General features: G+C 22.3%; 7 protein-coding genes across 7 annotated transcripts; 4 read left to right on the top strand and 3 right to left on the bottom strand.

The window, feature by feature from the left end:
- Nucleotides 1–1,523: 1,523 nt before the first annotated feature.
- PVVCY_0301530 (E2F-associated phosphoprotein, putative) lies at nucleotides 1,524–2,667 on the top strand (the record flags this gene model as incomplete). Its single annotated transcript, XM_008628362.2, has 4 exons — nucleotides 1,524–1,671; nucleotides 1,842–2,033; nucleotides 2,131–2,206; nucleotides 2,403–2,667. The coding sequence occupies 4 exons, from the start codon at nucleotides 1,524–1,526 to the stop codon at nucleotides 2,665–2,667; spliced, it is 681 nt and encodes a 226-aa protein (XP_008626584.2).
- Nucleotides 2,668–3,665: 998 nt separating this feature from the next.
- Nucleotides 3,666–8,709, top strand: PVVCY_0301520 (conserved Plasmodium protein, unknown function; the record flags this gene model as incomplete). Its single annotated transcript, XM_037634903.1, has 7 exons — nucleotides 3,666–3,884; nucleotides 3,970–4,173; nucleotides 4,276–4,386; nucleotides 4,552–4,617; nucleotides 4,714–4,841; nucleotides 4,993–7,846; nucleotides 7,960–8,709. 7 exons carry the CDS (start codon nucleotides 3,666–3,668, stop codon nucleotides 8,707–8,709), a joined length of 4,332 nt encoding a protein of 1,443 aa, XP_037490116.1.
- Nucleotides 8,710–9,322: 613 nt separating this feature from the next.
- On the bottom strand, nucleotides 9,323–11,306 carry PVVCY_0301510 (calcium-dependent protein kinase 1, putative; the record flags this gene model as incomplete). Its single annotated transcript, XM_008628360.1, has 5 exons — nucleotides 9,323–9,382; nucleotides 9,491–9,568; nucleotides 9,685–9,803; nucleotides 9,891–9,990; nucleotides 10,092–11,306. The coding sequence occupies 5 exons, from the start codon at nucleotides 11,304–11,306 to the stop codon at nucleotides 9,323–9,325; spliced, it is 1,572 nt and encodes a 523-aa protein (XP_008626582.1).
- A 2,192-nt stretch (nucleotides 11,307–13,498) lies between these two features.
- PVVCY_0301500 (conserved Plasmodium protein, unknown function) lies at nucleotides 13,499–14,041 on the bottom strand (the record flags this gene model as incomplete). Its single annotated transcript, XM_008628359.1, has 2 exons — nucleotides 13,499–13,864; nucleotides 13,955–14,041. 2 exons carry the CDS (start codon nucleotides 14,039–14,041, stop codon nucleotides 13,499–13,501), a joined length of 453 nt encoding a protein of 150 aa, XP_008626581.1.
- A 1,343-nt stretch (nucleotides 14,042–15,384) lies between these two features.
- Nucleotides 15,385–16,052, top strand: PVVCY_0301490 (AP-2 complex subunit sigma, putative; the record flags this gene model as incomplete). The annotated part of the gene is made up of 3 exons (XM_008628358.1): nucleotides 15,385–15,440; nucleotides 15,548–15,681; nucleotides 15,817–16,052. The coding sequence occupies 3 exons, from the start codon at nucleotides 15,385–15,387 to the stop codon at nucleotides 16,050–16,052; spliced, it is 426 nt and encodes a 141-aa protein (XP_008626580.1).
- Nucleotides 16,053–16,917: 865 nt separating this feature from the next.
- PVVCY_0301480 (conserved Plasmodium protein, unknown function) lies at nucleotides 16,918–21,063 on the top strand (the record flags this gene model as incomplete). Its single annotated transcript, XM_008628357.1, has 1 exon — nucleotides 16,918–21,063. One exon carries the CDS (start codon nucleotides 16,918–16,920, stop codon nucleotides 21,061–21,063), a length of 4,146 nt encoding a protein of 1,381 aa, XP_008626579.1.
- Nucleotides 21,064–21,292: 229 nt separating this feature from the next.
- On the bottom strand, nucleotides 21,293–22,939 carry PVVCY_0301470 (ATP synthase F1, alpha subunit, putative; the record flags this gene model as incomplete). The annotated part of the gene is made up of 1 exon (XM_008628356.1): nucleotides 21,293–22,939. The coding sequence occupies one exon, from the start codon at nucleotides 22,937–22,939 to the stop codon at nucleotides 21,293–21,295; it is 1,647 nt and encodes a 548-aa protein (XP_008626578.1).
- Nucleotides 22,940–24,028: the final 1,089 nt, after the last annotated feature.

Raw genomic sequence — 24,028 nt, 5'->3', positions numbered from 1 at the left:
ACATACATTTTTTTCAAATATTTTATTTTTATTTATTTTTGTAATTTTTTTGTTACCTTTTTAAAAAATTGGGATATTGAAAATCTTACGAAATGTTATAAATATACATTCCAAGTTTTTGGTTTTATTTTAAATTATATTTAAAAATATTTTTCTTAAAATTGTATTTTTTTTTAATTTTAAATAAATTGTGAAAAAAAATATATTAAGTTTCCAAAATCTATATAAAGCCAAACACCCAAAAAAAGCATATTATTAATTTAAAATATACCAAAAATAAGGTGATTAAAATTGCTATAATATATATATGCACAATTATATTTAGGCCAATTTTATGCTTATTTATTTATATCCAAAAAATAAAATCATATATTATATAAGCACTACATATATATTTTATTATACTAAATATACCATAAAAAAAAACATATAAAAAGTTTGAAAATATTTAGCCAATAATATATGCTGCATACATATTCTATATCCATATTATATACTGCACTAATAAACCCCTTTTAAAACTTTTTATTTTTAGGAAACATTTTCAATAACATAATATATTTTATATAATGTTTTTTTAATAAAATCAAAAATTTAGAAAGAATTATTAAAGTAAATTGTTCTTTTTTTGTTTTTTTAATTTTTCCCTATATTATTATTACAGGCAAATAAATACTGAATTTCCAAAAATATAATTTGTTGCCAAATATGCCTAACAATTGCTATTTATAGAGTGTATACATAAAATATATTATATATATGCATAAGGTATATACTATATTATATTTACGGGCTTTTAAAATGTTACAAGAATAATTTTGTTCTAAGAACTAAACAATTATACTGCATTTCTTTTTTCCATTTTTCCAAATCCATATTTTAAAAAAAATTCATTCTTTATATTATAATAACGCCATTAAAAATAATTTTTATAATTTAAACATACACATTATATATAGAGAATTACATAGGGACAATATTTCAAATTTTGTAAATTATTTTAAATAATTAATGTAAAAAATAATTCCGTTTCTTGTGGAAATATATCCTAAATTTATTTCACATATATTATTTCTCCTTACTTACACAATATTATATATATGCATATACAATTTCTTAAACTTAAAATTAAATGGCAATACTTATATATACTCCTACATAATCATATTAATAAATATATTATTTAATTTCCTTGCTTTAAAAATTTAATTAATTCTCTCCTTTGTTTTCTTATTTATATAAGGAAAGCGACAACAAAAATATGATAGAATAATTTATAATTGTCTATTTTTTTAATCCAACAATTTCTTATACATATAAGTTGATATCCTATAGGCCTTTGAATATAAACAAGCTTATATTAAAGTCGTAAATTTAAATTTCAACACATATTATTTTTACCTGATTAATCAAAAAATATTAACACAAGTTTTATACTCATTAGAAATTTATTATACATATATAAGTATATTGCAATTTTTATTTTTTTGAATATCTTTTAAATTAATATATATATAATTCATATGAATAGAAATAAGCCAAATAATAATGTCATTAATCTTTTAATTAATGAAATAAAATTAAATGAACGGTCAGAAAATACAACCAATAACCTGCCTAATGAAAAGGGAATAAATATTGCAAAGTCATTTTTAAATATTAACGATTCAGGTAAAAATAACAAAAAAAAAAAATAGCTATTTTTAGCTCGAAAAAAATATCGAAATAAAATATTTTATTATAGCTACTATTTTACCTTACACGTAAAAACTCTTAGCCTGTATATGCATATCATCACACTATATATATTTCTCCATTTTTTTCCTTCACTTTTTTTAAAGAAAACAACAATTCTTATATCAGTTCCAAAACGAAAAAAAAAACTAATGAACAAAATGAAGAGCAAATAAATAATCCAACAAATGAGGACGACTTTGGTGATGATGTTATTGGTGATAATGAAAAAGCGGCCTTAGAATTTTATGACGACAAAATTGATAATTATGAAGAAGAATATGTAAATAAAAAATACAGTAAGACGAAATATGTATTACAAAAAGGGAAAAGGAACTTTTAATTTTATCATGCTAAGTAGTTTTGACATATATATATTTCATTTTTGTTTATTAGGGTTTTGCACACAAAGTGAGGATTCAAGTTTATGTTGTTGTGGTTGTTTTACACCTGTTTGTTACCAAAGCCAGCGGTAAGTATCCCCATACTATGCATATGTACAATTAACTACTCTGTTAAACTGTTTTAATTTTCCTATATCTTTCTTAATTATGTTTAAGAAAATTTACACTACTTATATGAATTTATATCTTATATTTATCAAAAAATCATTACTAAATTATTGCATGTTAATAAATTTTATTTTTCCAACGTTTTTTCTTCGCTAGACATGAATACTACGTAAACCAATATAGAAGTTTATTTGCAGTAAATGTAAAAATTAATAAAGAGACAATATTATATGAAAACGAAATTAATAATACAAAGAGTGACAACACATTTCAACAAAATGAACACCAAAATATCAAAAAACAAAATAAAGAAAAAGCAGAAACATATAACCCCGTTTTTTGTGTAAATTGCAATAATCACATTGCTTATTTTGAAATCGAAAATTCTATTTTTCATTTTTTCGATGTATTACCAGATTAAAGACCAAATAAATGTATGTGTCCTACATTTATACATTGAAGAACAATTTTATGTTACATCCATAATTATGTTTTTATATTTTTTTTTTATTCAATAACTTATTTGTATTATAAAAAGTTGAGATATATAATGATTGTTTTATTTTTTATATATCCAGAACAAAATCGAAAACAATTTTACTCCCTAACAATATATTACATATGTTGTATAACATTATGTTTTTTATACATTTAATTTTTTTTTATTAAACTTTTTTATTAAACAAATTTATATTTTACACAATTTCCAAAATAATGTTTCACTGATTGTATAATATTATCGGGTTTATTATGATTGTAATTATTTTATACATTTTTATAAAATAAAACAGTATATCTGTTAATTAGGAAAATAAAATTGTATTTATAAATTTTTATAAAAAATAAAAAAAAAATACAAAAAGTTCACAAAGACTCTACAATGTATTTCTCGTTTTATTCTCACAATTGCAAACATATTTTTATTTGTTCACCCATTTATTTAAATTTAAATATTTTTAATCTTTATTCGAATACTACACTTTTTTATATTTAATTTCTTTTTGTTTTATTCCCTTTTTATTTATTTTTACAATAACTTTTTCATTTTTTTTTTGTAAATAATGTGATTTGGTAATTTATTTTATTTATTAATTTGTTCGTTTTTTTTTTTTTTTCATCTTCTTCCTTTTGGGGGTAGAATAAAAATGTGCTAGCCTTTTAAATATATTATATATTCTTTGAGAATATAAAAATAATAATTTTTTTTTTTTGGTAACTTAAATAAATATTATTATATACACTTATTAAAAATACAAATTTTATAAGATGGCCATTTGCCTTTTTGAAAATTATTGCATATAATTTGGGCCTACAGTATTGATAAGTTGGCAAATCATATTTGCAAATTGTATATTCACATATATATATACATGTTGCTAAAGACACAAATTAATTCTACTTAAGTTTCCGTAAAATATCATGTCAGAGCAAAATAATAATAATGAACAAACTCAAAATGAACTTAATGGAAATAATGAGACCAGTGAAAATAAATATCTTTCTCAATTATATTCTTTTTTAAATCCAAATTATATTAAATCATCATTTGAAAGTAAAGCTGAAAATGTTACAAACAAAAACAAAAATATTATATCAACTAGGAAAGCCTATCGATACCTTATTCGAAAGTTTAAGAAGGTAAAAAAAAAGTGGTGGTTACACACATACACACATATAAATAACTAGCCATAACACATATTTATTTTATTTTTTTGTATTGTAGGTTATTATGGAATGTGATTTATATTATGAAGAAGTTCAAATTAAAAATGAAAATGTGAAATTGATTATACATTTTTTTGGAAAAAATTCTATTACTTTAAAAAAATTATATAAAAAAAGAAAAGTAATTGATAACTATTTTTTTATTCTCATTTTATTTAATATATTATCCAACTTTCCATATCCAATCTTGCCAATCCAAAAGGTACAAATTTTATCATATAATAAAAATAGACAATTAAAAATTACCATCAAAATGTATAATAAATAAATATATATATTACCTACCTTTTTACAAATAATAAAGTTTATAGATATTTGTGATAACTATATATCATATGGAGTAACCATTTTGCTAAAATTGAATTCATCATTATACAATAAAAAGAAAAAAGTCCATAAAATTTACTTCGAGCCGGTATGTTTTATATATACCCATTTATATCTATAATTTTTTTTTATATTAACTTTATAATATGTCCCTCTTCCCAATTAATACACATGCATATGGAAGATACATTGAAAATGCTTTATTTAAAAATTTCAAACATTATTCAATCTATATTTTTTTCTCTCATTTTAGGTGTTTTATTTATTCACGGCATTATGGAATAATCACTATTTTCATGTTTCCCTTTCCAATACACTGGTAAAAAAAAAAATAGCCAAATCGATCATTTCAAGTATTAAAAATATGCACAAGCAATATTATTATTATTATTTTTTTTTTTTATGAACGGTTCAGATTATTTTGACGTTTTTCTACAAAATTTATATCATACTAAGTAAACTCGAAATTCGGAATGTGAATTTGTTTGACAACATATATGTCTTGTGTTCCTCATATGTGAACAAAGTGAATTCAATGCTATGGTATATACCAAAACGAAAAAAATATAATTGTAGAAAATTATGAATATGTAGCTATCTAGCTAAAATGTCATAACAATTGCATACACACATACATATTATATACTTATGTTATAGCCAATTCTTTTTCATTTTTTCTCAAACTAATTCACAGGTTTAGCATATTCCTTACAATAAAGCGAATGCTAATAGATGAATGTGAAATCAAAATTATCAAAAAAAAACAAATCTATTTAATATTGCCAATATTTGTAGATATAATAAAAATATTAGAGGTATATGATGAAATAATAAAGAAGACAAACATAAACCCACTAATAAAAGTATATGAAAAATTAAAATTATTTTTATTTGAATTTTTTCATAAATTATTATACAACTTAATAACAAAACATGATATACTCCCTCGAAATATTTTCAAATATTTACAAATAAATAATAATATTATATCTAACAAAAAAAAAAGAACTAGCCATTTTAATTCTCAAAGTATTATTAATCGTGAACGTAGCAATCCAATAAGTAGTAACCAAATTCAAAAAAAAAATTGTAAACATTATGAAAGTGAAAATAGAAGAGATTCTATTGATATATATAGTAGTTTTTATAAATATGCAAATTCAATAACTGAAAAATTTGTATTTTATTCTTTTTTTGAAAACTTTGTTCTTTTTAATTCCCTTAACAATGATTATGATTCTAGTGAATCGATATCTTATTTGTCATTTTCTTTCAACTCTTTAAATTCATTAATAAATAGTGATAATGAAGAATCATTAAAAAATACACAAAAAAAAATGACTAGAGATAGTGATATTATGTCACACACTGAAGAAAGTGATACATGTGAAAGTGATTCTGATAAACCATTTCAATTAATAAAAATGCATAAAAATAAAATTGAAATTTTAAATATGAAATATTATCATTTTTTTATACACAAATATAAAACAGAAAATAAATGTATTTTACTTATCAAAAGTTATTTCAATGATTATTTATGTGCTCTTGTAAATAGTTTATATATATATTCAAAAACCATCTATTTTAAAACAGAAACAAATGAAACTAGTATTTCATTAGATAAGACAAACACAACATCTGAAAGTGGCTGCTCCGATTTAGAAAACCTAAAAAGAGAGGAAGAAAATATTCACAATCCTCAAACGGAGCAATCGCCTTTACAAAGTTTAGACCCCTCTTCTGAGTTATACCATCCAAAAGTAGAAATAGATGAAAGTGGCAAAGTAAGTGAAAATGATAAAGTAAACGAGGATAGCAAAATAAGTGAAGGTAGCAAAATAAATGAAGATAGCAAAATGAGTGAGAATAAGGAAAAATCTAGCCAGAGCACAGAAAGCGATCGTGACATTTTGGAAGAGTTTAATCTGGTATATACACAGGAAATAGAAAATGAAAATGAAATTATTCATAAAAATATTGTAAACTTAAAAAAATACAACAAACATAAGAACACAACAAATATAAGTGACACACAAGAATATCTAGCCAATGCTAACCAACATATCATAAAATGTTTAATAAGCTTTTTAAAAATAATGTATAAAAATATATTTAAAAAAGTTATTACTAAAATAAAAAATTGTAAAAATATAAGTGAACTTAAATTATATACATATATAGAAAAAATATGTGAATATAATACATACTATTGTATAAAAAGAAGATTAAAAAATGTATGTTTTATATTATTTTTTTCAATAACATTAAAAAATTTAATAAAAAATTATTTATATAAAATAAAAAATGCAAAGATAGATAAAAAAAATTTAGAAAGTTTTCAGTCTACTTTAATTTATGATACATGTAGTTTTATTAAAATATATAATTACTTATACAAATTTAAATTTCAAGATTTTTATAAAAATAAATATATTAATTTTTTAATCTTTACAAAAAATGTTTTAACATTACCTAAAAATCAGCTAATATATTATCCTATAAAAAATAAACACTTTTTTTATTACATTAAAAATAAAAGAATAGATATCAATTTTGCTGATTTTGTTTCAGATTGTAAAAATAGCATATGGGCTCAAAAAAAGAAAAACTTTTCATACTCATCCAAATATTATCATAATATTTTACAAAACCAACATCAACATTTTACATTTTCTAATACACCATCTCAAAAAGTTTATATTCCTACAAACAATGACTACAATATTCGAGAAACTACTAGCGAGCCAAATGTCGTACAAAAAACATTAAATAATATAATTAAATCATTTTATTTATATAACACACAATTAAACAATTTATCTTTGGAAAAAAAAAATAATACTTATCTTTGCGATAGTAGTAGAAAAAATGAAAACTCTGATATGCTTAATAAAAATGTATCTCAAATTAATGACAACCCAACAACAGATAAACAAACACAAAACATTTTTTCTCCTCATCTTTCTTCTCCTCAAAGTACAGATAAAAATACAAGTAATAGTGAAAATATAAATTGTATTAACAAACAAAGGAGAGATATATCAGAATTAGAATTTGAGAGTAACGAGTTTGACACACAACTTGAAAATAAAACATTCAGTACAAGTAATTATGATACAAATAAAGATTCTGAAAACTATTTAACAATAAATAATAATATACTTACCAATTTTAATAATAATCATGTTGAAAATGGTGATTTATCTTTTGAAAATTTCACAAATTATTATAATCAAAACTTTATAAGAGTTTATGTAAAAAATGAAGCAAAAGAAATATTTGATAGAAAAATATTAATTGTAAAAAATAATAAAATTTATTTTTATGATTCAGAATATTCTATATCTTATGATTCATTCTATTATTTAATGGAAATTAAAAAAATATATTATTGTAATGGTTTATTTGATTCTTTAGTTAATTCACAAAGGTTTAGTTTACAAAATTCTACTTATTCTTCTACTGATGATAGTTTTTGCTCAAAAGGCCAGGACAGTTTTTCATCCGAAAATGAATGGCAAAAATGTGGATTCGATGCTAAAATTGTAAGAAAACCCCTTTCCCCCTTTGCATTTATGCTTATGCTATACTTGTAGATTTGTCATTTACATTTTTTTTTCTTTTTTTTTCATTTTTTTCATCTTTTGCTCCCTTACAGATCTTCCACAATGAATTGAGAAAGCACATCCACCTCATGTTCATCGACCAGTCATACAAAGACTTTGTAGAAAAAATAAACAACTCACTAGTCCATGAAACAGAAAGAACATTTGAATATACAAATCTTAGTTACGATAAAAATGTAGAAAATGCGATAACGCGTGACTATTTTTTTACCAAAATAAATTATAATAAAGATTCTCAATCTGTTTTTAGTGATAATGAAAGTAAGAGTAGCAAAAAAAATTCAATAAACGATCAAGAGTGTACCGAGTCTGAAAATGAAGAATCAGAATATGTTGATGAAAGTTGGGAAGGAGTTGATAAAAAAAGCCAACTAGAAATTGATAATAAACATGAAACAAAATCAAGTGATAATAATATTGATGAAAATGATAATGTATTAAATAAAATATTAAAAAAACAAAATAATAATTTTTTAAATAAACATAATAAATTAGAAAATTATAATAATTTTGTTGAATATAAATATTCTTCTAGTGCTACAGAAATATTCATTAAAAGTGAAAATATATATTTTTCAAAAAAAAAAAAAAAAAAAATTAAAATTAAAAAAGAAAAGAAAATGAAACTTTTTAAAAATATTAAAAAAAATGATATCTATAATTTATTTTTTGATCAAATATCCAAATTATGTAAACATAAATACCCTACAAAAAATCCTGCAGACGATCTTTTTTTTTACAAGTCTGTAAACAGTTTATATAATGAAGCAAATTCTGTCTAGCCTTTTGTTTATTTATTTATATTTACTATTTTATTTTATTTATTTAAATTTGTTTCCCTTTAAATTTCTTTAAATTTTGATATAATAACCCTGTCTTTTTTTTTATGTATTATCCCTATTTAAGCGCCAAACATCATGCACATATATTTCTCTGCAAGTGGTTCTCGCTTTTTTTTTTTTTGTTTTTTCTTTTTTTTGTTATTTTACACATTAGTCATTTTAGCGTTAGCCTTATTAATCTATATTTTATTTTTTAATCATTTTGAGCATATATGCTAATTATACAGATTTAATTTAAAATAATACAATACATATTATATCCTTTAAACATTTTGTTTTTTATTCCCATTCCGTTTCATTTTTTTTTTATTTAAACGGAAAATAGGGAAAAATGTTAAAATAATCAAAACTTAAAATTAATCATATACTTTTAAAAATAAATAATTTAAGACTTGAAAGAATAAATATCACAAAAAAATAAATAAAAAAAAAAAAAGTGAAAAATATGTAAATATAAAAAGGTATAGCAAATATATTATTTTAGTTGGCCAAAGAAATATATTAAAATGGTATTTCTCTTTTTTGTTTTTTCTCATATTTCGATTCCTCTTTTTTAAAGTGTTTTGTGGTCACAAATTTTGTGCATCATTGACACGAACTCGTCGAAATCGATCTGTAGGTGGAAAGAAATGGAAGAAAATGTAGAGCAAAGAAAAATAAAACAAACAAAGAAAAGCAAGCAAAACAAATCTATTTACACTTTTTTGCCATCCCAACTTACCATATTGTCTTTGTTTTGGTCAGCCTCCCCTAAAACATCATTCCATGTTTTTTCGCTAATTGAAGTCAAGCCAAATAGCTAAAAAAAAAAAAAATAGCGAAAATAAAAAAAAAAATAGCGAAAAAATAAAAAAAATAGCGAAAAAATAAAAAAAATAGCGAAAATAAAAAAAAATAAAAGTCTTATATTATTACATTGGCAAGCTCTTCTTTTGTGATCTTTCCACTTTTGTCAGTGTCAAATAAATTGAAGGCCCTTCTTAACCTCTCCTCACTGAACAAAATTTGCTTATCCATGCACACGGAAATAAATTCTGCAAATAAAAAAAACGTGCATACAAATATGTGCATAAGAATATGATATAAAATAATCACAACAAACCATGTGGTTATATTCTTACCGGAATATTCGATATATCCATTTTTGTCGAAATCCACTTCCTTCAAAATATTGTCAACTTCTTCCTCCACATTTTTTAATTCACCAAGTTCGTTCTTAAACTAAAAATTAACAAAAAAAAAAAAGTATATGCATATGCATATTCATATATATAAAGATAGAATGTATCAAAAAAATGAAATGAATTGATGATTGCCCTTACATTTCGCAAAACATTATATCCTTCTATAAGTTCCTTTTTGTCTAACTGTCCATCCCCATTTTTGTCAAGTTTTTTAAAAATATCTGTAAGTTCTTTTCTTTCTTCCAATGTAGTTAATTTACTACCAATAAAAAGTATAGCTGCTTGAGCTAGCTTTTGACTTCCTTCAAATTTTCTCATATTTGATAAAGCACCACATAATGTTTTTTGATCACTTTTATTAATATTATTTGCATATTTTTTAATCCACCTACTATTTAAAGCTTCCTCAGCTGTACATCTTTTATTATAATCATATGTTAACATTAATTTAATTAATTCTTTAGCTTCATCACTAATATTTTTCCAATCATTAAAATCGAAATAATATTTTCCTTTTTCAACTTTTTTTATAATATCTTGATCGTTTTGTCCACCAAAAGGCGGATACCCACAAAGCAAAATATACATAATTACACCACATGACCAGACATCACATTTTTCATTATATTTTTTTTTTAAAACTTCAGGAGCTATATAATATGCAGTACCTAACCGATCTCGTAATTTATAATCCTTTGAAAAAAAAGATGATAAGCCAAAATCGACTATCTTTATATTTAATAAACTATTCTTATTTTCTAATAATATATTTTCAGGTTTTATATCTCTATGTACAATATTATGCTTATGTAAATAGCATATGCCACTTAATACTTGCTTCATAATATTTGCTGCATCACATTCATCAAATTTATGTCTGTTAATAATTTGTTCAAATAATTCTCCTCCTTCATAAAATTCTGTAACTAAATAAAAATATTTTTTATCTTCAAATACATCAAATAATTTTATTATATTTGGATGGTCTAATGATTTAAGTAATGATATTTCATTATATATTTCTTCATGAAACTTTTCTATATTTTTATTATCATCTGTGTACCTTCCTTTATCGAACTGAGATTTTTTTATTACTTTTATGGCTTTTTCACCATGTCCATTTTTTTCTTTACACAATAAAACCTCACCATATGCCCCACTACCTAATTTACGAACTTTAAAATAGGACTCACCAATTTTACCTTCTTTTTTTCTAACATACATACCAGGATTTATAGCTATTTCTTCCCCATCCTCTGTATCTTCTCGTTTATTATTAATTTTTTTACTATTCACATGAGTTACCTTACTTCCTCTCACATCATTCACACTCTTACTTAGATTACACCCCATTTCATGTTAATTTAAAGGCTTTCTGTATAATTATGCTTAATCAATTAGGGATGGCTCAACCGTTGATATATTTCTGTATGTGTATATATATGTGCATATATACTTAATATACTTGCCTATACACTATTTATGTTTATGCCAAACGAATAGTACACGAACAAAGGTTATAAAAATAAAACATTAAGTTTGTCAAATGTTTTCTTGTTTATGTACATATTTTGTGGTTACTTGATGGTGTTACACTTTCATATGTACGTGCATGCATATATATGCATACAATATTTGCGTGTGTAAATGTGCACATATATGTATATTTATTCATTTATTTTATATATGTGTAATATATATGATACATACAATATTGTAGAAAAATTGCGGAACATAAATGGCGAAAAAAAAATTAACAAAATAAATATTTATACAATTGGAAAATTTTCATATATAAATATACATGCACATGTTCATATTTTTTTTTACTATTTTTTATTATTTTTTTTTTAGCGTAATATAACAATAATTAATTAAACTTTTGCCATGTAAAAGTATGTGTGTTAATTATCAAATGAATCTAAATATCGCTTTTAGGTAATAAGTATAAATATGAATGAAGATGAATAAATGCTAATAATTACGAAAAAGTACAAAACATACTATGTGTACCTCCATATATATACATGCATATATTATATGCACATGCATAATATTTATATGCACATGCATAATATTTATATGCACTGTGTGTATTAATGCGCATATACTATAACCATCGTATGTACATAATATATAATACATACGGGTACACAATAAATCTTAAATATACCAATTTTCATTTTTTCTTTTTCTTTATATAACAAAATATGAGAGAAAAAAAAAAAAAAAAAGAATTAAGGAAAATGTAAAAATATTTTATATTATAAAAAAGAAAATTGTATATTATAAAGTACTCTATAATATCGTGTATGTAATATACGCATATATATCTTATGTGCACGTAATTATATAAATGTTCCCCATATAACATATCCATATAGATATACTCATCAATTTAATATTAAACTTATGATAAACTGTTTAAGAAGAAAAATGAGGATAAAATTTTATTACCCAAGAAAAACATTTCATAATCATCGTACATTACTTAGTAATTACATATATATAAATATATATATGGTATAATTATTTAAGTTTTTTATTAGGACGCCATTTTTATTCCCTAATTTATGTAGACGTATTCTCATGCTACTCTTTTTATATACTTGATAATTTTTCTCTTTCGTACTCCCTTTATGTGCTAAATACCCATATTTCCATCATTAAGATTATAAATTATTCCAGTGAAATATAAAACAAGTATATTTATCAACTATGTTTCACTGGTCATTCTTTCTCTCTATCTATATATACATACATTTTCAATAAAAAGCTGCTTATCTATTATATCCTTACCATTTCTATGTAAAACATTTCTTTACCTATTATATGTGTTACTACTATAAACAATAGAAAATTTCAAATATAAACCATTCTACCATTTATCCACGTCCTATAAATTTGCTTTATTATTTTTTTATTTACTATTCCTTTAGCATTCAGCTTTGGTAATATTCAATAAATATCATGCTAAAGTAAAAGACCGATGGTATATATAATATAACCATATTGACTCAAAGAATTTTTAAATTAAAATTTTATTTTTGGAATTTTTCAAAAAAAAATATTATTCTACATATTTATTATGCATTTACATACACTATTTATGTATGTATAAAATGATAAGTTAATTTTAATTGATAAGATGGGGAACATAAAAAAAATAAAAGTCGCATATACATATATGGTTATACAATCTATGGGTCATTTTGCTTATCCATTACATTGGATATATATTACCATACATAGGTTGTAAAAATGGAAATATGCAAATTTGTATTTTTGGTGAGAAAATATAAATTAAAACAAGTAAAATTATTTACTTTTAAATGTTTGTATCTTTTAAATTATAAAAAACTTTTGTCTAGTTCTTAATGTATATAAGTCGCCTGATCACAATATATTAAGGAGAATAATTTGTGTGCGTTATTTTTTATTTTTTTAATTAATATGACTGCTAGCCAATTTTCTTTTTTTTTTTATAAAATAGCTAGCTAATTTTTTTTTGGTGAGCTAAAGTTATTGTTGCCATATACTTTTCACTAATTATTATTATTGTTGGTGTTTTGGAATTCTTTATCTTTTTCTTTTATAGACATAATTTTTTTTTTTGCCTCCTCAAGGCGCTTCCTTTCATTGTCTACCCATTCAAAATCATTTGGGGTCATAATTTTTACAGTCATATACATAGCAAATAAACACCAAGCACAAATTGATAAACCTGTTATGAAAACTTTAAATTCAGTTGAAAATGTAGGATTATTTTTATGCTTATATTTTCTAAATGTATTTATATCTATGTTTGTTATTTTAAACTCGGGTGTTGGATTTTCTTTCCTCTTAAGTTGCAAAAATCGTTTATATTCATCGTCCATTTCTTTCACACTCGGTCTTTCCACGGGATATGGCTAAAAGGGAAGAAATAAAAAAAAATAAGAAAAATAAGAAAATAGCAAAAATAAAAAAAGGACATAATAAAATGAAATGGCAATTCCTACATTTGAAATTCTCTTGGATGATAAATACCGGACATTATTGAAAAAATTAAAAAAATATTTCCTTTTACACAAAAAAGATAAAGCCATTGTACATTAATATTATTCTATTTGTTTATTTTGTCATTTTGTACTACTATTTTATTTGTTCTCTTTATGCTCATTTATATGTTGTCACCCTTTAACCTCTAAAATGTTAAATACAAGTAAAATTTTTGTCAGCAAATTTTATTAGTTGAATGAAATAGCTCACTGAATTGAAGGGAAAAAAAGGGACATACACGCTACTAAAATCGAAATAAAAAATATACCACCATAATATGCTGTATATATAATAAATAAAAATACAACAAAATGATCAAATTAAAATGCTATTCAAAGAATTCACAATCTTAATGATGTGGTGATTGAATTTTATTTTTATACAATTAAAATGGGCCTGATAATGCATAATAATATGACATTTTTTCAATAACAAAAAACACTTTTTCAGTTTTTAGGTATATTAAAGCTAGTTCTTTTAAAATACAATTGTGTAGAAATTTCTTAAAAAAAAAAAACTATAATTTTATTAATCACTAATTTTGGATACTGTCCGTTGCTGTTGTTGTCATACCCTAATATAGTAATAATAATGGACGAATAAAATAATAAAATATTTTTCTTCAAAATTTTTTGTTATATATATTTCCATCAACTTCGTTTTGCAAAATCTTAAGAATTACCTAAACACCATCTTTATATACAAAAAATTTTGATAAGCATTTCTATTAATATTGTTTTCAATATTTTTGTAAAATTAAAAATAATATACGCTATACATCGATAATATATATATACATACCTATGGAATATTCACAACCTTTTCCATTTTATTATATTTTATTTTTTTTTGTATACATATATAATAATTTTATCAGCTACGTTAATCTATTTTAAGTTTTTATAATGTTATATTTTTTTTATTATATTTATTTTTTCCAAAATAAAATATATTTTTAAATTTATCATGGTTTATCTTTGTTTTTATGAATACCAATCCGCATACATAATTGAATAATAGTTTACTATTTTTACTTTACTACTTTGATTTTACTATTTTTATTTTTTTTTTAAATTCTTTGTTTAATTATTTCCTAGTTTTATATTATAATAATTTTAAAACAAATAAAATACTTTATAAACTATAGATATTTTCACTTTCTTTTTGACAAACATCCCCTTTTTCCATACATACCCCATGTATATATAACCAGTTCAAGATAAACAAAACAAACATAAACTAACAAAATTCAGAGAAATAATAATTCATTTCATTTATTAGTTTATTTTTATTTTTCTTAAAAATATGTCTTATTCTAATTGACTTTTTTTTTTGAACTTTTCCTGACGCATTACCAATTAGCTAGCTATATTTTTTTTTTTTTTCAAAAATGATAAATTTTATACTTCTTCAAAATAGACAGGGGAAAACCATATTTTCAAAATGGTACAAAATTTAAACAAATGTTTTATTCAAAAATACAAGAATAACCATGTTACATATATGTATACATTTTTTGTTATAATTTCCATCGTTTCCTGTTTTATTTTTAGGTATATTAATTGTGATGAAGGAAAACGAAAGCAAATTGAAAGAAATATAAATAAAATTTTAATAAATCGAAGCACACATTATGCAAATGTATTTGTATATGAGCAATTTAAAATTATTTACAGACTATATGCAGGTTTGTATATATGATAAAAACTATTTCTATTATGGCAATACTCATTCATTTTAGTGTTAATAGGGTAGAGCAAAATATATATAGTTTATTTATTTTTCCATTTACATAATTATAATTATTTTTTAATATTTACAGGATTATATTTTATTGTATCTATTGAAAATGAAAACGAGTTATATATCCTTGAATTTATTCAGTTTATGGCCCAGATCTTAGACACATTTTTTACAAATGTATGTGAATTAGATCTTCTTTTTAATTTTCATTTGTTATATTATTTTTTTGATAATATAATATTAGGTGGATATATATATGAAGTAAATAAAAATATTATTTTAGATAAAATTAGTAAAATCAAAAAATTTTTATAACCCCACAAAATTATCTTACTCCTCAATCTTGTACTACCTCACCAATTATATACCCATTTAAACAGAAATCATGAATTAGTATATGCCATGAAAAAAAAAAAAAAGTAATATATATATAGCTATATATATTATACAAAAGATTACTCATTGGTTAGCAACAAGAGTAACACTGTGTTATGTACCCCTATTATGTTTACATTTTAAGTTTTAGATTAAATAAGTGATATATTTTTACAACTTTATTTGTTAAAAAAATATATAACTTTTCATGCATAATTATTTCGTCTTATTGTTTTTGTTTATTTCATTATTTTTGTGTTATTTTTAGTGTGAAAAAAAAACTACAAAATTTTTTATTATATTAATTAATATGATAAGCTAAATAAAATTTTAATAAAATTATGTAACGTGAATTATATCCATATAATATGCAACAAAATTTGCTATATCCTTTGCTATACTATATGCCAATTAAAAATTATATACTCTCATGCCACATTATTAAGCACTTTGAGATACCTACTCATATAATAAAAAAGAAAAAGAAAAAGAAAAGGAAAAGGAAAAAGAAAATATATTATAAATATTTTTTGTATATAATTAAAATGCGTTGATAAATTGAGAAGAAATAAAATTCTATATCCATCCCTTTTCACGACGTGGTTGGATATTTTTTTTTTTTAATTTTTTCTTTCACTTGTTTGTAATAGAAATTGTATAATCTAGTAATTATGGGGGGAAAATAAAAAGAGAGAAAAAAAAATTGAAATATACCTATTCTATAAATAATATTATTAATATATAACTTATTTTGGCTTGTGATCATAATTAGAAAATAAATGCCCAAGCATGCTTAGTAATAAACATGGTCAGTAATAAACATGCCTCCAAAGAGATTGCCAATGTTTTTAAAAGGTTTATAAGATTTGCCAAATGGGATGAAATTCAAAAATATAAAGAATGTTTGAAATCTTTGTCAAACCACGAAAAATGTGTGCGTATTGATATAAATGGAAAAAATAAAAAAACAACAAAATATTTTTTTGACAAAAATAAATATATATATGTTAAAAATAAAAATGATATTAAATTATTTGATAAAAAAAATGACAAACAAATTCAAAATACTCTCAAAAATATAGAGTTGGGAAAACTCACAACCTGTTCTGAAAAAAATGAAAACAGGACGGAAAAAAATACAGACATAAATTGTAATAATGCAAAGGTTAACATCACTACGTATGATTTAAACACAAATGGAATGACAACAAAAAAAGAAAGAGAACTTGAAAGGTCTTTCAAAAATTTCAAAGACATATATGATTTAACAAAAGATGAAATTATATTTATGAAATTTATTGAAAAAATAAAAATAAAACATATATTTTCTCTAATAAATAATATAAGAAAAAATATATATATCAAAAAAAATCAAGAAAAAAATATTTTAAATTGTATTTATAAATATTTAAGTTATCATTGTTATGCTATGAGACTTAATGAGTTTCTTTTTTTTCTTTTTATATTTCCACAAAATATAAAATATTCAAATAAAGTTATTTATTATTTGTCTAATATTATTAACAAAAACCAAATAAATATGAACACGTTCATAAATTTAATAGATGAAATTAATTTATTTCACATTAACGTACATATTAATCAGATATATATAAATTACCTAATTAGAAATATACACAAAATAACTATTTATAATGTTTTTTATTTACTAACTAAAGGCTCTTATATATTTTTAGTCTTACCTACAAATGAAAATTCATCTACAACTCACTTAAATAGCCAAAATCTTTTGTTTAAAAATAAACTGTTACAATTATTAAATGAACAAACTAGCTATCCAAATTTTGAAGAAATAAAAATGGAATATTTTAATTTTTTATCTTATAATTCTGAAAACTATAATTTTTATTTACACACTTTTTTTAATGACATATATATTAGTTTATACAAAAATATTATTCTTCATAATTTTGATAAAATCATTAAAAAAAACCCAAAAGATGCCGATTTTTTAAAACGTATAATTGCACTACCCTCATTCAATGTTACTATAAATCACATTAACCAGCTATTATTAAATAGTTTAAATAACATGAACATGTCAGAAAAAAACACACAAAAAAAAGAGATATATCAAAATACTAAAATAAAAGTATTCCCTGATTTTATTTCACAAAAAGACAACCAAAATGATCATTCAACAATGGATACTCAACAAAAAAATAATGATATAAAAACTGAAAATACTATCAATTTCAAAAAAGAGCCAAACTTAGGAAATAAAAAATTAATTAAAAATAATTCCACAACAATAGAACATAATAATACACACTGGGATAAATGCTTAACTATAAATAGTTATACACTAGAACAAAAAAAAAAAATTATCCTTTTTTGCTCTCCCTCTGATAAAATAAAAAGTTCAAATTATAACCAAGTAAAAGAAAAATATAAAATTCCAACAAAAATAACGGATAAAAATATTAAAATTTTTCTTAAATTTTTAAAAATTACAAACTCACAAAAACAAGATTATATAAACAATACTATTTTAAATAATCAAAAAAATATATATAATACAATGTTATCTATGAAAAAAATTGCAAAGAATGAAAAAACAATATCGTTTCCAAAAGTATTTCTTAGTTTTTTTGAACAATGGGAATATATAAAAAAGGGTTATCCGAATAGAACTAACGAAATACAAATCATGCCATACAAAAACTCGTTTGAAATTGAAAGTCAATCTCATCCCTATCCCCTCCTTATGCAAGATAAAGAGAAAAAAAAAGACATACATTCTATAACATCAATACAAACTAATGCCAATTGTAGTTCAAATGAAATGCCTCTTATTTCTAAAAAGTCTAAAATAAATAAGGGAAATATGACCCAAGAAAAAATAACTTCAAATCCTTTTCAACACATTAAGAAGAAAGAAAATAGTGACTATTTATGCCATAATGAGGTTGCTATAAAAGAAAAAATAGATGAATTAATAAATAATGTTTATTTGAATCCACAATTTAAAGAAAAGTTCTATCATAAATCTCAAATAAATCATGTTTCAAAATTCTTTTTTTATATTTGTAAATCATATGAAATATATGTAAAGAATTCATGTAAGGATGTACAAACGAAAGAATATAAATTGTTAAATGACAAATTTGAAATAATTTTTTATGAAATATTTACTTACCTTTTAAAATCTTTAAATCTTATAAATATTTCAAATCATTTATATTTATTTATTTCGCTTTCAAAATATATAAATCTTAATGAATTTAATTTGAGTCTGAATAAAGAAAATAGACATATATTCAATTTAAAAAGAAAAAATAAATTTGTTAATATTTTATATACAATCCATACAATTCGAAAATACCAGTATGATGACGTTAAAGATATATTGCAAGACAAAGATAATGATAGGTACTTAATTTTCAAAACTCTTTGTGATGAAACAAACAAGGAAAGCTTTAATTTGGGAACAAATATAGACAATGAAAATATGTCCATTAAAGAAAATCATAAAAATCTTCAGAATGTAATCCTTGAAAATTTTGATATAGGCAATGTATTTTGCTCAAAAAATAAAAATATGAACAGTGCATGTAAAAGTGTAAAAATAAAAAAAAATTATAAATTACCTGACTGTTCATATAAAAATGGTACAACTAGCATGAACATGAACATATCAAGTATGTTAGAAAAATCTCCATTGTTTAGCAGTTTTAATTATATACTAATATTTTTGAACAATTTTTTAGATTCAAATAAGTTCAATCTTAACAGTCTTTTAGTTATTATATTTTATTTAGAAAAAATTATCCCATCTTCGTTAGTTCATCTTTATCATTTAGAATCTGGAATATATAAAAACCATCAAAAATTTATTAACAAATATTTTTATATATTTAACGGATTAAATAATAGCCAAACAAAAATTATTAACAAGTCATATGCAATTCAAATAAAAAAAAATTCTATTCAGCTAGTTAACGATTGTATGCATTCACAAATTTTAAGACAAATTTCAGGTCAAATTTCAGGACAAATTTCAGGACAAATTTCAGGTCAAAAGAAAAATCAGGAATACAACCATAGATGTAACATATTTGATAATATTGAAAATATATTCAAAAAAAAAAAAAACAATAATTATTTTTTTTATTCACCAGATAATACAATAAAATTCTTTTTTTTATATAGCCAAAATAAAATATATCATTCATCTATATATTATGATATAACAAAACATTTGTACAAATTTAATATAAATAATATAGATAATAATATAGCTTTTCTTATTTTTTCAGTTCTAATTCAATGCAAACATATCTATAAACCTTTCCTATTTTCACTTCTTAATCTTATTTTAAATTTAGACCAAAAAAATTATCGAAACAATTTGTACATTTTATCTGCAATCTTATTAATGTTAATAAATCAGTGTAAAATAAAAAATAAAAATAAACCACACACAAATTATATCTATATAAAATCAAAGTTCTCAAAAATCAATTGGAAATACTTTTTCCCTATCCATATTTTTGTTTCAAAAAATGTAAAATTTATTTCAGATCAACTTATCAAAACATTCGAATCAAACATCACATCTAATTATCATATATTTTGTCGAAGTAGAGAAAAAGAAAATTCCTTAAATACAAGTAGTCTTGAACCTTCTATAATTAATTTAAAAAATATTGAGATGCTCCTCAAAAATAATATCACCAAAATGGTGCAACAATATAAAGAATACATAGAACAAGACCAAAAGAAACAGACAGAAAAAAATAGCCAAACAAAACAAGTTAAAGATCCCTTATCCTTTTTTTATTATTTAGATAAAAATATCGAATCAGATTTGTTTCTTATTTGTCAAAATTTTTTATCCTATAATTTTGTAACTAATAATTTTGCATTACCAAGGGATTCACTTTATTATAAAATTTTATCCCATTTAAAAAAAAATCAAAAAAATTAATTTGAACAAAACAGACTTTCTAATTCGTTATGTTATATACTATAAATATATTTTTAAATATTAAAACTGTGTTTTTTTTTTTGTTTTTTTTTTTTCGTGGTGTTTTGTGTAGATTCACCTGTTTATGCCATACAGATGAAAAAATAAATAAAACTCAAACATGTGCATGTAAGAGGTATGTACATATACAACCTCAAAATATAAGTAACGAAATAATTTAAGAAAAACATTATTCCTTTTTAAAAATTTCTAGAAATTTCTGAATACTGTCCTTTATCTGATCCTCAACTTCAGATAAATCACAGTTTTCTTGAATTTTCTTCAAAGTATCAGAATAATTTGCATCTAAGTACTCAAAATATTGTGTCTCAAAATTTTGAACCTGATCTATACTTAAATTAGCTAGATAATCTTTGGTTGCTGCATAAATTAAACATATTTGATAACTTATATTAACAGGAGAGTACTGTTTTTGCTTTAAAATTTCTGTAAGAATTTTTCCTTTTTCAATTAATTTTTTAGTAGATGCATCTAAATCAGAACCAAATTGAGAAAAAGCAACTATTTCTCGAAATTGAGCTAATTCAAGTTTCATAGAAGAAGCCAACTTTTTCATGCATTTATATTGTGCACTGCTTCCTATTCTAGATACACTTAAACCAACATTAATAGCAGGTATTATACCTTTATAAAATAATTCACTTTCTAAAAATATTTGACCATCAGTAATTGATATAACATTAGTAGGAATATAAGCAGATACATCATTATTTAATGTTTCAATAACAGGTAATGCAGTTAAACTACCACCTTTTAAAGTATCATTTAATTTTGATGATCTTTCTAATAATTTGGAATGAATATAAAATATATCACCAGGATATGCTTCTCTACCTGGTGGTCTTCTAAGTAATAAAGATAATTGTCTATATGCAACTGCTTGTTTACTTAAATCGTCATATATTATTAATGCATGATTTCCTCTATCTCTAAAAAATTCAGCCATTGCACATCCTGTATAGGGTGCTAAAAATTGTAATGGTGATGCATCAGATGCACTTGAATTAACTATAATTGTATATTTTAATGCATCATATTTTTTTAATAAATTTACCAATTTAGCTATATTACTTTTTTTTTGTCCAATTGCTACATATACACAATATACTTTTTCATTATCTGGAACTTTATCATTTATATTTTTTTGATGAATTATAGCATCTATAGCTATAGCTGTTTTCCCAGTTTGTCTATCTCCTATAATTAATTCTCTTTGTCCTCTACCAATAGGAACTAAACTATCTATACATTTTATTCCAGTAATAATAGATTCATTAACACTTTTTCTTGCTATAATACCTGGTGCTTTAACTTCAATCTTTCTTCTTTCTTTTGTTTCTATTTTTTTTTCTCCATCGATTTCGTTTCCTAATGCATCTACTACTCGACCTAATAATTCATAACCCACATTTACATCTATAATACGATTAGTTCTTTTTATAATATCACCTTCTTTTATATTTCGATCATTGCCAAATATAACAATACCAACATTATCATATTCCAAATTAGTTGCCATACCATATGTTACATTACTTTTATCTTCTTCATTATGAATTTCTACTAGCTCCGATGATTTTACATTATTTAATCCAAAGGCTCGACATATACCATCTCCTACACTTAATACATATCCGACTTCATTTGCACTTGTTTTAAAATCAAAATTTTCAAATTTCTTTTCCAATATTTTTGATATTTCTACTGGACTTATTTTTGTTGAAAAATTCAAACAACTTTTACTCAAACATGGCGTCCCTTTTCGCGTTACTGCGCTTATTAAGTTTTTGCCAAAATTCTTATTAACTCTTAACATTATTAATTGCACCTTATTTGTATTATTTTTATTGTGTGTATGTTCCCTTCAAATAAGTATCAACAAACCAGCAAGGTTATATATATGTATATATATTTATGTGCACACCGTCTTTGCTTAACCTTTGCAAAAACCTTGCTTGGCAAATTTGGTACTGGGCTTGTTTGCTAAACATACACAAACGCAGTATGTGTATATGGCTTGATTTGATTTAGCCACTTTACAATTATTCCAAAATGTATCACCTTTTAAACTATTGTTTTTGTTACTTTACATTGAAAAAAAATATTTACACGCATTTATTCAAATTAATTTATTTTATGTATTCTCATTCATGTATGTATATAATTATTTTACATTTATTTTTTTTTAAATATTATGGATTTATTTTTTTCCATTTCATGGAATATAATTTAAAATACCTAAACATATAAATTAATATAATCCCAATATATATATATATATATATTTAAAACAAAAAAAAAATGATTATATATATGATAAAATATAATTTTTGTTACTTCATTTTTTTTGTTTTCTCTGCTGTTTAATGTACACATCAATTCATTTGTGTTATATATGTTTTAGTATAGGGCACACAAAAAATATATTACATGTTCATGTATTATGTATTTCAAAAAAATTTATATTTAATATAATTTCAACTCATGTTTTTTTATATTTAATTATGTATATTTTTATTTTTTTCCATACTTTTCCTCAGTAGAGATTTTAAATCTAAGAGTGCAACACAAGATCTTCCTGATTTCATATACAAGCATGTATACATATATTTGTGTGAAACTTTTTCCTAACTACCAAAATATCTAATTAATGTAGGAATAAACAATATTACTATAAAAATACGTTATTGTAAATAAACTGATACATATATATATGTAACATTTTTGTGTATGTGTTTGGCTTATTTAACATAGTACTCATACCCAAAGGCATAAAGGCAAAAAAAATTATTTTATTAAAGCAAAGTTTTATTTACCATATATATATACATACCTTTTTTTTTGGAATAAAAAGGCAAAAAATATTTCGACATGTATATATACTCTTATATTTTTCATATCAAAG

The sequence above is a fragment of the Plasmodium vinckei genome, assembly GCF_900681995.1.
Source record: "Plasmodium vinckei vinckei genome assembly, chromosome: PVVCY_03".
Lineage (NCBI taxonomy): Eukaryota > Apicomplexa > Aconoidasida > Haemosporida > Plasmodiidae > Plasmodium > Plasmodium vinckei.
The sequence above is the reverse complement of the archived record's forward strand: the minus strand, read 5'-3'. Positions and strand labels throughout refer to the sequence as shown.